Source organism: Phoca vitulina, unplaced genomic scaffold (genome assembly GCF_004348235.1).
Source record: "Phoca vitulina isolate PV1807 unplaced genomic scaffold, GSC_HSeal_1.0 scaffold36, whole genome shotgun sequence".
Classification (NCBI taxonomy): domain Eukaryota; kingdom Metazoa; phylum Chordata; class Mammalia; order Carnivora; family Phocidae; genus Phoca; species Phoca vitulina.
The window spans coordinates 7,486,245-7,500,470 of NW_022589739.1; the positions used below are offsets into that span (position 1 = coordinate 7,486,245).

The window sequence follows — 14,226 nt, forward strand, 5'->3', positions numbered from 1 at the left end:
CATCGCCCGCTCTGCGGTGTCCACAGCATCGTCTCTCACGCTCAGCTGCCGGCCTGTCCCCGCCTCAGAGAGCAGGCTTCGTGAGGACTGTAACTTCCTGTTCGCAGTCTGCCTCTCAGCACATGGAAGCGTGGTCGAGGCACAAACATGCACATAAATAAGCACTAATAAAAACTTGTGGGTGGAGCAAGAGTAGCTGAGAGGATGGCCGCTGGGCACAGGGGAGGGCGCCCAACCAGCTGAGGGAGGATGGGAAGGACAGACTGAGAGACCCACAAAGGATGGAGAGAAGGGTGACCTTCCTGACCTGCCAGGTCCAACCTGCAGGAAGCTTGTATGTTGGTGAGGTCTGCAGCCGGTTTTATCCTCAACTGTCTGCCGCCTCTTTCCTGATGATACAGGTGTCTGTTCCTTGCAACCAAAATAGTCTTGACTCAAGCACTATCTTTCCACCCACCCTCCACATCTCCACCCTCCATCAAGCCTCCCAACCATCTAGACATCTAGTCATCTGTCTGCAAGTCAAACAGCCCACCAGGCCCTTCAACCGCAAGAGCGCCTGCCTGCCCAGGGTCCGCCCACCCACCTGTCAGAACCAACAACTGTCCCTCTACACGTCAGCCCCTCAAAACACACATGGTAGAGTGGGGCCAGATCATGAAGGGTCTTGAACACCAGCTAAACAGTGGGGAGCTATGGAAGAATTTTGAGCAGAAAAGTTATATAATCATCTGTATTTTAGAAACAGAACACTGGCAGTTGTGAAGAAGATGGATTAGAGGAGGAAATCTAAAGCAGGAAGACCGGTTGGGGTAATAATCCAATATTCCAGATGATGAAATAGGGCAGAAGGAGAGTGGCTAGGGAAAGGAAGCTTTGAGAAGACAGGGGAGCAGCCCTGGGAGCAGGCTTGCCCAGATGGGGGACCATCTAATGGGCCTTGGCTTGGCAACCCCCAGGTGGGCCAGCTCTCAGGTGAAGCTGGGCCTCCTGCACATCTGGCCCCAGAAGTTCAGGACAGCCCGTTCCCAGGGGCCCAGCCCAGAACCAGTCCTTTCTGGGCCCATCTACCGAGCCCTCTGCCCTATAGCTCGAGGCCCTGAGCAAGTGGTATTTCCAGAGTACACTGTCACCACCAACTCCAGTGTCACAGCTCAGCCCGGGCTGCAGAAAGCTGGGGCCTCTTCTCTGTTAGTTTTCTCCAACTCCTCGGAGGCTGGGCCTCAGGCCCAGTGAAGTCACAGTTTGGGAGGCAGCCCTGGCTCCCTGCCACCCATGGAGGCTATATTTGGAGCAAGACAACTCCCTACAGACATAGACTAGGGACCCACCCTGCAGCGCTGCCCCAACAATTTTACCTATCCAAGCGGTGTGAGTGTCACTCACATTTTCACGTACTTGCTCATTCATTCATTCGGTCCCTCATTTATTCGTTCCCCATGTAGTTGCTGACCCCCTCGTAGGACGGGGCAGGCAGGATGTATGGTGGGCACGTGTATGTGTGCGAGTATCTATGGCAATCTGTGTTGAAAGAGGGATGGCAGAACATACTCTCCGTGCCCTCCCCAGGGTTCCACGGTGTCCATGACTCAGGATCAGGTGTCAGCGGCGTCTGCGGGCACCTGCGAGCATGTGCGTGCAGGCACGCGCTCCCCGAGGAGGCAGCTATGACTCAGCCGCACACGGCGTCTACCGTACCTGCGCGGAGAGGACTGTGTGTGCCGGCACGAGCCCTTGTCCCCAGGGTGGGGGCCGAAGCGGTGGTGACTGACTCGGCTGCATTTGGTGACTGGGTGCCCAAAGGCCAGCTGCGACTTTACACCTTGCTCACTTGCCAAGCCAAACAGCCAGTGCTGGGTGCGAATGTTCTGCACAGAGTGTGCAGGGGACAAAGTCCCAAGTCAGCGGCCTCCGGTAAGCGATCGGGGCCCAGCTGCTTCTGCCCCTCCCCTGGCATAGGGCCCGCATCTCCACCTCTCCCGCCTGGCCTCCTGGAGTCTGGGAGACTGTGCCTCTTGCGGACTCCTCCGTCCCCCTCACCCGCCAGTCCCAGGTCTGTGCACGTTAGGAGCCAGGCGGAGAGGCACCGAGCTGCCAGCCCAACCCATTTTCCTCCCACAGCCCAAGCCCCTCCTGTTTTCAGCCATGATCGCATCTTTCTCCATCTCCCAGGCGCAACCATAGCAAGCACAACCCCGGGAGCGTTTCCGATCTCTGGGGCTCCGGACCCACGGCCTCGGCACTGCCGGGTCCTTCCCCGTCTCTTCCTCTGTGTTCCTTGCCCTGTCTATCCCCGGCTGTCTCTCTCCTTATCTGCCCAAGGGTCTATCTTTGTCTCTCTCCGAGGCCGACTGTCTGCAGCGGAGGCTTCACAGGAGTGGAGGTGCTGACAGGGTGGGGGGTGTGGGGAGACCACTCTGTGTCCCTTCTTGAGCCTTATCAGGAAAGCTGAAGTTACTGCTCAGGGCTCGGGCTGGAATTTCGCCCCGGATGACCTCGCTCCGTTTGCCGGGGCCTCCGCAGGGACAGCCAGGGTCAGACCAGGCAGGAAACAGGCCCCTGCTTGTTGGCTGCTCCCCCTCCCTCGTCACCCACTCTCATCCCCGCCGCCGGCCCCCAGCCAAGCCTGTCCACAGAGGACACGGAGGGGAGAGGGCCGCCCCTTCCTAGGCTCTTACAGGAACAGGGCCCGGGCTGTGTGCGTGCTGGGGGCAGCGGGGAGGGGTGAGTCACGACCAGAATGCCTCAAGCTACCCAGCAGGGCACTCCCCAGGCCCCCAAAAGGAAACCTCAGGGCCCGAGGAGGAAGGGGGCTCCCCCACCTTCTCCCCTCATGGGCTTCCAGGCAGGCCTGCACTGCAGGCGTGTGGTACATGCCGAGGGGCTGGGGGAGCCTCGGAGTCGGGACACCTGGGTTTTGTCCCCCATCCGTCACTGCCTGCCCTTGGGCAGTTCCCTGTCTCAACCCCGTTTTCTTCATCTGTAAAGTGGGGGGGGGAACGCCACCTTTTTGGGCTGTTGAAGACACAGTGGGGCGGCTCCGGTAGGCTCGGCGTCCGTGGGTTTCCTCAGCCCTTGGCGGACACGGCCGCGACCCGCGGGCGCTCCCACCCGCCCCGACAGAACCGACCCTGCCGCGGGCGGGACGAGGGCCGGCGGGGCGGCCCGGGCGGCCGGGAGCGTGGCCGCGGCGCACGCCTGCCACCTGGCGGCCCCCAGCGGCGTCGCCCAGGCCAGCGGCCCGCGTCCCCGGCTCCGCCTCGCCGTGCGCCAGGCCACAGGCTCATTGCCCCAAAGGCGTCAACAGCTCATTGCCTCTGGGTCTGCGCCGCTTCAGGACCTGCCGGGGAGGTCTGGATAAGGGGGATCGTCCCTTATGGGGGCGGGCATGTCCCTCCTTACAGCCGAAAGTAGGCCTGAGAACCCCGGTCCATTGTCCCTGGAGGGTGGGATTATAGCGGTATTGTATTCTCTAGGCATACCTCCTTTGTCTCCATTTTCCACATTGGGTGTGTATTACTTTGCGATGAGAAAAAACTACAAACGTTATTTTTAAAAGATTTTATTTATTTGAGGGGGGGTGGGGGGCTGCAGAGGGAAAGGGAGAGAGAGAATCCCAAGAGGATGCTGCACCCAGCTTGGAGCCAGATGCAGGGCTCTGACCCACCACCCTGAGATCATGATCCGAGCCGAAATCAAGAGTCAGTTGCTTAACTGACTGAGCCACCCAAGCGCCCCCAAAAATCAGGGAAAGAGGGGGCCCAATTAGCTTGTCCATCAGGGAATTTGGGAAGACTTTCTAGTATCTCTATTGGGAGAAATGGAGACTAGGATTTGAGACTAGAATTGATGGTCCAGCCTTCACGTAAGCTGGTATTAACTCTCTTTAGAAGAAAGGCAAGAAAAAGTAGCCCCAGCCTCAGGACAGGGTGGGATAAACGCTCTAAACGGACCAGAAATTCTGTAGAAGAGAGTTGCTTGCAGTTCAGTCACGTTGTCTCCTGTGAGCTCTGATCAGGCCCAGGGGACTATAACCAGGACATATTTGAGGACAAATATGGGGCATTAAAAAGTCAGCCTCTACTAAGGACTTACTAGGTGTCAATATAGCCATGAGGAGGCTCCCCTGCCCTTAAGGAGCCTTGGGCTCCGGCGCCTGGGGGGCTCAGTCAGTTAAGCGTCTGCCTTCGGCTCAGGTCATGATCCCAGGGTCCTGGGATGGAGCCCCGCATCGGGCTCCCTGCTCCACAGGGAGTCTGCTTCTCCCTCTCTCTCTGTGATCTCTCTAGATCTCACTCTCTCTAATAAATAAATAAAATCTTAAAAAAACAAAAAGGAGGCTTGGGCTCACCTCTGAGAAAGTTCACCAGGGCTGGAGTGCCGTGGGGAGCCTCACTCCACAGAAGTGGCAGCGGGAGCAGCAGCTGGGGGAGGCCCTGGGAGGAGAGTGGAGAACAGCTCTGGCTTCCATGGGATCCCAGAGGGGAAAGCAGAGGGCAGGGGTCCTGGGGCTCCTGGGAGGTGGCAGTCCCAGGCCCTTGAGATCCACTTCAGAGCCTGGTCGCGGCCCTCCAAAGGGCCGCTGTGACTGGGAAGTGGGAGTCTCGCTGGACAGAAGCCATCCACCGTAGGACCACCGCCATGCAAACATTTGCCAAGTACCTGCCTTTGCGGGACACCTGCCTATGGAAATGCAAAGAGAGCACTCGCCAGTAGCTTTGCATGACCACCTACCTCAGTCACCTGCAGAATTTTCTCAGAACTTGCCAGTTCACCAGCAGCATCTCTATTATGTGTCCTGGCGCAGCCAAGATGGAAAACCCCTTCACCACCGGACTTTCCCAAGAAAATACGCCAGGATGAAACATGGCGGGCGGGGGTTGGGGGGAGAGTTCGTCTCTGCCCTGTGGAGAAACCTGAACAGGTTGATATTCCCTCACCAGTGATGGACAGATGAACATCATGTGCCTCCAGGTGTGACATCCTCAGAAGGACACATGACCTGTGCAGGACCCCCTCTGAGAATACAGAATCTAACTCAGGGTGACACAGTAAGTTAGAACCATTAGAACCCAGGTCTGTGTCACTCTGAAGTCCAGCCTCCTTTCCAACTCAGTAATTTTGAAGGCCAAGCACTGGCTACTTGTAATCTCGGGCTGTGAGGGCAGCCACACTAGAAAAAAGCCATTCACCCTGTCCCTTCAGCCAACTGTGCTGTGGGAAGTACAGGGCCTTTGGGCCGTCCTAAGCAAAGCTGCTGTGAACGACCCTCCCTGTAGGGTCTTGGTGACACGTGCCTCAGTTCTCCTGGGGGTAGAACCGCTGGGTACATGTTTTTAGCTCTAGTGGATATTAGCAAATAGCTCCCCCACGCTGAAACGTGACTTTTATGGGTCTCAAAATGAGTATAAACAAGGAAACAGAGGGGAAGAGAAACACATTCCTTAAACGATTCCCAAGACTGATCCTTTCAATAAATTTTGAGCACCTACCGTGAACCGGGGAAGGCTGGGCAGCGCCTCTTCCCCGGCTCGCGGCCTCGGGTTAGCCCGATCCTGGCTCCGCGGGGCCACGGCGCCCGGCTGGCGCTTGGGGAGGCTCCGAGAGGCTTTGGCACGAGGCACAGCAGGGCTGCGCAGCGCCTCCGAACGCTCACTCCTTCCCAGCTGCTGGGGGCTTCCGACAGACCCTCCCTCTCGGGGAAAGAAAATCAAGCTCATGGCAACTTTCGTATTTCACACCTCAGCAACCTGCATCACAGAAAGACTCTAGAACATACCCAAAGCAATTCCGTCCGCATCTGTGTGAAAAAGGCAAACCGGCAGTTTCCGAAGCCCGCGGCCCACAGGGGCTGTGCCGGCGCTCAGGGCAGGCGGCCTGTCTCCCTCCCCTTTCCGCCCAACTCGCGGGATCCTGAAGGAAAACCCTGACTCACTGTGTTCTGGGTACTAGAACTTGCCTTTCTGTAGAGTTGTCTCAACCTTGGCACTACCGACACCTCGGGCCAGATGACTCTTGGTTACAGGGGACTGTCCCATGAATTGCAGGACATTCGGCAGCATCTCTGGCCTCTACCCACTAGATGTCAGTAAACCGCTCCCAGTTGTGACAACCAAAAATGTCTCCATACGTTGCCAAATGTCCCGGGGGGTGCGGGGGGGGGGCAGCAAAATTGTCCCCTGCTGAGAACCACTACAGTAGAGAAGTATGTTTAAGAAAACACCTTCCTCTAGAAGGGAAAGATCAGCTTTCCAAGACACAATCAAGCTGGCCTGAGTGAGTGGGCCGGCTTAGTCCACAGTAGGCATTTTAATCTTGGCAACCATGTGAGACCAAAACAAAAAACCACACTGTTTACTCTGGTAAAACTGAAAGAAAAACTAAAAAGCATAAAAAGAAAATTCGGGAAAGCAGAGGTTAAGAGGATTGGGAGGTAAGAGCAACAATGAGGGAGAAATCATCTTTGTAAGTTCCCGTTTGTGAGCGCGCACATCTGCGGTGGTTTCCCACATGAGTGACTCAAACACCAAACATGAAGCCGTAGCTAACCTCGTGACAGCACTCGTTTGGGGGTCCAAGCTCCAAATTCAGTGTTTTCAGGAAGTATCCCTAAACTCAAGTCCATCTCATTATATGAAAATACACACACACATACACAAAACCTTACCCTACTGTTCTATTAAATCAGACAGTTTAAAATGCATGCCATTCTGGTATTTTTATTTTCTTACTGAGTCCATTTTACTAAAAACCAAACAAAAACAAAAACAAAAAAATCAAACATACAAAACATTTTTAATATATCTTAGAAAATTAGCAAAAAATTAAGAAAGTTCAGGATATTACATTGTACAATATTTAGGTAAGAATGTTTGAAAATTATAAATATTTGTTCCTTCTCAACACAGGACATCATAAAAATACATTTTTAAAACTTTCTTCATGTATAATTCCTATAAATGATCATATCCCTATTAATATTTAGGAAAAGGCCTGATTATGACAAGCATTCACACACTCCTGAAATTTTCTGTACAGTAACTACAAAAGTAAAAGCAAGGGGGTCGGGCAGCACGTTGACCATCGCAACCATTTTAAATATTAGAAAGAATTCCGTTAGTATCAAATTATCATTCCAAATGGGATTTACTTAGTTCATCTCTGTGCTGTGTTTGATTCCTAAGGCTCCATCTTAGCCAGAGCACCGCGGGCGAAGGTGTTTGCTTCCTTGCGCAGGTGGCCCCAGAGCCACGACTGGGGTCAGCGGCAGCGCACTGAGCAGAAAGCTCTGCACGACCGCACCCGCGGACCGCCGCCCGCAAGCCATGAGCGGGGGCAAGGGCCACACGCCGCCAGGGACGGCTGTGCGGGGGAAGGCGTCGCAAGCGTCCCTCCCTGGCCACCGGCACGCCCAGGCCAGCAGACCCGCGGTCTAGTTCAGAAGCCTGCGCTCCGAGAAGGGCACATGCTGCCTGCGTCAGGCAAGGAAGGAGCGCCGTCCCCGGGCCGCCGACCCGTCCCTCCCGCGCCCCCCACACGCGGCAGCTGACGGCACCCCCCCGCACGGCGTGTGCGCGGCCTGCTTCCCACAAGGCCCTGAGGGAGCTAAAGGGAATTTTCAGAAGCTGAAGTTTTCAAAGAGTAAATAAAGAGCTTGATAGTGTCGACTTTTTTTTCTTTTCAGGTAAGCCCTTATTTTCAGGCAGAGAAATAAGAAGGCTTCCTCAGTACGTTGACCTGCTAGGAGGCACGGAAGGAGGAAGGTTAGAAGTAGCAAAGCCAGTTCCTGTGTCTTTAGCATCGAGCTTTCCAGACGCACGCCGCCGCCGCGCACCAACGGGCCCCTGCCGCCCGTCACTCCCTTCACTCCCTCACTCGGTGCTCTTCTTCCCCTTCCAGCTCTTCTCTCTCTCTTCCAGTTCTGCCTGGGTGAAAGCCGCGGGGCCCCAGTTCGTGATCAGGTGAGGGTTTTTGGAACCTAAGGGACAAACACACATTAAATACAGGAAGTACCATATCCTTCGGTTAACATAAGCTTTTCCCCACAGATAAAACAGTAACTTTCTCCTTTATTTCTCCTCTGAGGAATATCCGTCAATGTCACACCAGCCAAAACAACCGGAAGGCTTATGCAAAGGGAATTAAGGGCACCTTCTTACCTATTACAGAGCGAGTTATTCAAGAGAAACTGACCCTAAACAGCTTGGTTTCTATATATTTGGGCTAACGAAGATTTTTAGCACAATTCAAACACACAAATAAAACAAAAATAAGTTGGAAAAATATCTGATTACTTCAAGGAGCGTGTTACCTGGCTCTATCAATCGAATTAATCCTTCATGCTGGGCCACTTTGTCCTTCCAGCTCTTGGTCTTACTAGTTGCCATCTCCAGCTTCTTCTTAACTCCCTGGAACAAAAGCAGATTATACTATGCAAACACAATGGGAGTTTAAGAGCCAAATAGAAATGATTGGGCGCTTACTCTATGCTTGTGGGTTATCCCAAGAAATCCTCCCAGCCACCCCCGTTTTACAGATGTGGAAACCAGATGCAGAGAGCTTGAGTAACCTGCCCGAGGTCAGCCAGAGGACCAACTTGCACTGCTCCGCACGAATGTGTGAGATCCTTGTGCGCATCACGGCGCATCACCCCTTGGCTCCAAATGCGCCCCCCCACCCACCCGGCGTGTGACTGCGGGTAACTCTCCTCGCCAACTGGCACCACTTAAGCTTCGTCAGTAAAGGGCACTGAAGGGACACTGGAGGAAGGGGCTTTGCTTCCAGGTCCCACTGGACCTTGCTCAGTGGCGGAGAACCTGCCGCTCTTCTCAGCAGCTCCTGCGGCTGGGGGGGGGGGGGGGGCCCAGGTGCTCACCCCAGTGCCCAGAGGACAGCCTCCCAGTCACAGCTCTTCTGCCGTCCAGGGGGCCAAGGCCATGCCCTCTCCAAGGAGGTCGGGATCACAGCCATGGGCAGAAGGGGCAAGGGGCAAGGGGGGCCCTCTCCCAGCTGTGTTCCCTCTCTGCGAGCCCTGCCTCAGTCTCCGAGGCACGGGCTGCTTCCTGCCCCGGCCGTTGCTGCAGCCTAAGAGTCTTCTTAACTGCGTAGCAGGTAATCCCCTCGTTATGGCTCATAACTGCCTATATATCAAACTGGCCCTGTTCCAGTTACTGTGCCTCTGGACTGGACTCAACCTGGTCACACCTCAGCACCTGTACAAACTACCACTTCTTACAGCGACGCCACCTTCTTACTAGCGCTTCTTACAGCTAAGCAAATACCATTAGTTCTAAATGTTTCAGTTTTTACTTTAAGTCCAGTCAGTTAACAGAGGGTGTTATATGAGGGGCTTGTTTTTGAAGCTTGCCCGCCGCGCGTGCAGGCGCCGTGGGGTCACCTCGTACTGCTCCAGCGCCTGTTCCCGCTCGCGCCCCAGCCGCTCCAGCTGCGCCAGGGCCTCCTGAAGGGCCCGTTCCTTCGCGCCGCGCTCGCTCTCCAGCCCCTGCTTCTCCGCCTCGGTCGCCTGAATGGCCTGCTGCTGCTCCAGGTGCCACTTCTCCAGGTCAGCCCTCTTGGAAGACTCTTCCTCTAGCAACCTGCGACACAGGCAGCTCAGGATCAAACCTGCCTGGGCTCCCCACCGCGGCAGAGGCGGGGGCCCCTGAGGTCATCTCACCCACCCCCCTCATTTCGCAAGGAAGAAACGAGGAGCCACAGAGGCCCATATTCACAAAGCTGGTAAGGCAACCCACGTGTCCTGTCCTGCTCCTCTCTGTTGCACCCTTTGTTGAAAACAAATTAAAATAAAAACAACATTTATGAGAGGTTTAACATGCACACAAACTGTATTTAGCCAAGAGCTAAACGTATTTCCCCAATCAATCCTCACAATAAACTTAAGTGCTATCAACATTCTTGGTTCAACAATGAAGAAAGTGACGCACAAAAGCTAAGTGACCCGTACCAGGTCATTCACCTGGCAGGTGGGAGGGCCAAGTTTGGAAATTTGCCTGGTTGCTAGGACATTAAAACATTTTTCATCTAGTACAAACCTATTACCAAGGACAAAGCTAACAAACTAATGAAGGTGAGGGAAGACAGCATGGTACTGGCACAAAAACAGACATACAGACCAATGGAACAGAATAGAGAACCCAGATATGGACCCTCAACTCTATGGTCAAATAATCTTTGACAAAGCAGGAAAAAACATGCAATGGAAAAAAGACAGTCTCTTCAATAAATGGTGCTAGGAAAATTGGACAGCCACATGCAGAAGAATGAAACTCGACCATTCTCTAACACCATTCACAAAGATAAACTCAAAGTGGATGAAAGATCTCAATGTGAGAGAGGAATCCATCAAAATCCTAGAGGAGAACATAGGCAGTAACCTCTTTGACATCAGCCACAGCAACTTCTTTCAAGACACATCTCCAAAAGCTAGTGAAACAAAAGCAAAAATGAACTTTCAGGACTTCATCAAGATAAAAAGCTTCTGCACAGCAAAGGAAACAGTCAACAAAACAAAGAGGCAACCCACAGAATGGGAGATGGATATTTGCAAATGACACTACAGATAAAGGGCTGGTATCCAAGATCTATAAAGAACTTCTCAAACTCAACACCCAAAAAACAAATAATCCAGTCAAAAAGCAGGCAGAAGATATGAAAAGATACTTCTCTGAAGAAGACACAAATGGCTAACAGACACATGAAAAAATGTTCATCATCATTAGCCATCAGGGAAATCCAAATCAAAACCACACTGAGATACCACCTTACACCAGTTAGAATGGCAAAAATGGACAGGGAAAGAAACAACAAATGTTGGAGAGGTTGTGGAGAAAGGGGAACCCTCTTACACTGTTGGTGGGAATGCAAGTTGGTACAGCCACTTTGGAAAACAGTGTGGAGGTTCCTCAAAAATTTAAAAACAGAGCTACCCTATGGACCCAGCAATTGCACTCCTGGGTATTTACCCCAAAGACACAGATGTAGTGAAAAGAAGGGCCAGATGCACCCCAATGTTCATAGCAGCAATGTCCGCAATAGCCAAACTGTGGAAAGAGCTGAGATGCCCTTCAACAGACGAATGGATAAAGAAAATGTGGTCCATATATACAATGGAATATTACTCAGCCATCAGAAAGGATGAATACCCAACTTTTACATCAACATGGATGGGACTGGAGGAGATTATGCTAAGTGAAATAAATCAAGCAGAGAAAGTCAATTATCATATGGTTTCACTTATTTGTGGAACATAAGGAATAACATGGAGGACATTAGGAGAAGGAAGGGAAAAATGAAGAGCGGGAAATAGGAGGGAGAGATGAACCATGAGAGACTATGGACTCTGAGAAAGAAACAGGGTTCTAGAGGGGAGGGGGGAGGGGGGATTGGTTAGCCCGGTGATGGGTATTAAGGAGGGCACGTACTGCACGGAGCATTGGGTGTTATATGAAAACAATGGATCGTGGATCACCACATCAAAAACCAATGATGTATTGTATGGTGACTAACGTAACATAATAAAATTAAAAATAAATAAATAAATAAATAAATAAATAAATAAATAAATAAAAGAAGGTGAGGGAAGAAGGAGCCAACAGAAGGCAGAATAAACCAGATACCACTTATTGAACAATTACTACATGTTAGATCCTTGATTTCATGACTGCTAAGCCCCCATCAATTCTGCAAGGTATTATCCCTCCAGATGAAGCAATAAAAACCAGGGTGTTTATAAGTATGTTGCACAGGCAGTAGTGGATTTTCACCAAGGTTTGTGTGACTCCAAAAAGTCATCTTGGAGTAACAGGCTACCTATCTAAGAATATCCAGGTACGGAGGCATTTAAATAAACTCACGTACAGCCCAAACCTGTAACCAAAATACAGACAATGCAGTTAGATGCCGGCCCGGGGCCCGACACAACCCCAGGCCTGACCACCAGCACGCCCTTCCAAAGCCAGCGACAGAAGGACTAAAGCAAGCAACGGACCAGACGGCCTCATGTCACCACCCGCAGCCGCCCCCACTACGAGAACTCCCTCTACGACACCCTGCAGGGTGGTTATCCGACTGTTCCCAAACCCTCTGGGGCATGGGCTGCCCACTGCTTCACAGATCAGCTGAGTTTATTTATGGGCAGCCTCATCTGTAGAAAGTTCTTCCTCAACTAGGAAGAGCTCTCCCACCCACTACCCCTCGTTCTACACAGGACCATCCACTCCCTCCTTAGATGTCTCCTGGAGTATGAGAACCACAGCTGAACACAACACTGCAAATGTGCTGTGACCAGTGTTTATCCACTCACTCCATGTGTATATACGATGCACCCTCCGTGTGCTTTTCTAGGCACTGGTGATAACAACACTGAACAAGACTGGAAAGGTCTGTTTCCTCATCCTAGTGGTAAGAGTATGGAAGGGGAATGGACATTTGCGGTGTTCAGGCTGCCCGGTCTGAATCCCCTTCATGTGTCCAAGGAATCCGCCACAGTAGGTGTCTGCATGGGAAGCAGGGCCCATCTCCCACTACATAAGCCACAGGCCGGACCCCTGCCCTCCTGCCCTCTGGCGGCCAGGGCACAGTGGGAGCCTGAACTGGGCTTGGCTAAGCAGATGCACAAGGAAGCAACTAGCTCTGAAACTCTGACTCTGAAGCAACCAACACAAAGGAGCAGAGACAGTGGAGAATTATCTTGCTGGGGGTGGCAACATCCAGTGCTGAGTGACAGCAGAAGCCATGGTGACTACCAACACATGGTGCCAATGCTGACCTCCGTGGCATCCTCAGGGGACTCGCCCCACAGCCTGGTCTGTGCTGTGGCTGGGCCGCTCAGCCTTGGTTCACGCCTGTGTTCACACCTGGCCACCTGCCTGCTCTAACATAGATGGAAGGCCTGTCTAGAGCCCCAGAAGCCAGCGTCCTCCAGGGCCCTAGATTGAGAATAAACAAGTTGGCCAGCCAAGCCTCCAGGGTCTCTCCAATCTGGCAGACACTCGTCCCTCTTCACCAGAACATTAGTCATTCCTAGAAACGACATTTGCCCAAGCTAAGCACATAAAGGCAAGGGACACAAACGCATTTGGCACCTGGCCTGAAGCTTCCGCACGGTCTCCTCATCTTGCCGGGCCTGTCTCTCATCCTCAAGGGCCTCCTGCAGTTTTAGGTACATGTCTTCCAGCTCCCGGACTCGCTGCAAATACTGCTCCAGTTCAGAGGACTTCTGGGCAACCTGTTCTTCCATCTGCTGTCTGATCTGATGGTATAAAAGGGTCACGTTAAACTCCAGCTGACGTTCACCCTCAGGGAAAGTCTCCCACTGCTCCTCCATCCTGAACGATGGCCGCAGCCCAGCAGGGTGGGCAGGGCCCCATCCCGCGCTCCCAGAACTGAGGTTGGAGGAAGGAGAGCACCACACCCAGAGTCCACGGACACAGACTACAACCCTCATGCTGTATTCCTGCCCTGGGAGCGCTCCATCCCTTCCACTCCACACTTTAAGATTTAAGTCAAGAAAATACTGTTTCCCTGAATAATTTCTCTTTAAATTCCTTTCTATTATAAAGCCACAACCTCTTTACCCACAGTCTTCTCTAAAAGGAATGAACCTCTGTCCAGTCAGAACAGCCAGGGGGTTAAAACAAAGGGGAAAGGGATGACGGACCGGCAGCCAGCGACGACTCCTCTTACCTGGCTGCCTCCTCACCCCTCTTCTCCCTTCCTGGGGCATATCCAGCCCTGGGGGGCCTCAAGCACCCAAGTTAGCACCCTAACAAGTATATGGGTTCTTCTTTCTGTATTAAACAGTTTTGAATCTCTGCCTTAAAAACTGAAAGACAAGGACATCTAAATGTAATAGCACACACATTAGCATATGTGTCTGCGGTTTATAAAATATTCTCACTGCTCACTTCATCCTCGTAAGAGTCATGAGAGATCACATGACAACGCCTCCAATGTAAAGAGAAAACTCATGCTCAAAAGCAGGAGCAGAGAGGAAAGAACCCAGATCTCCTGGCTGTGAGTGCAGCGCTCCTTCCCCCCACATCTGCCTGCCTGTGTTCTTTTCTCTCCTAACATGAAGTTGTCTGTTTTGACCCCAGCAACCAAAAGTTACTAAAAAATGTCACGAGCGTCTATTTAATAGGCACTGGGCTCAGTAGTCTGCCGCAATTACAGCTCCGCATAAGACCTGTGTTCCAATGAACTAGC

At 52.5% G+C, this 14,226-nt stretch overlaps 1 protein-coding gene across 3 annotated transcripts in view; it reads right to left on the bottom strand.

Annotated features, from left to right (window-relative positions):
• Positions 1 to 6,841: 6,841 nt before the first annotated feature.
• SWAP70 (switching B cell complex subunit SWAP70) overlaps positions 6,842 to 14,226 on the bottom strand; it is a 76,906-nt gene continuing 69,521 nt past the window's right edge. For all 3 annotated transcript variants that reach the window (XM_032427089.1, XM_032427088.1, XM_032427090.1), the window contains 4 exons: positions 13,104 to 13,270; positions 9,398 to 9,596; positions 8,312 to 8,408; positions 6,842 to 7,978 (listed from right to left, as the gene is read on the bottom strand). In XM_032427089.1, coding sequence (XP_032282980.1) covers positions 7,872 to 7,978; positions 8,312 to 8,408; positions 9,398 to 9,596; positions 13,104 to 13,270 — 570 coding nt within the window. In that variant the 3' untranslated portion in view covers positions 6,842 to 7,871. The remainder of the gene's footprint in view (positions 7,979 to 8,311; positions 8,409 to 9,397; positions 9,597 to 13,103; positions 13,271 to 14,226) is intronic.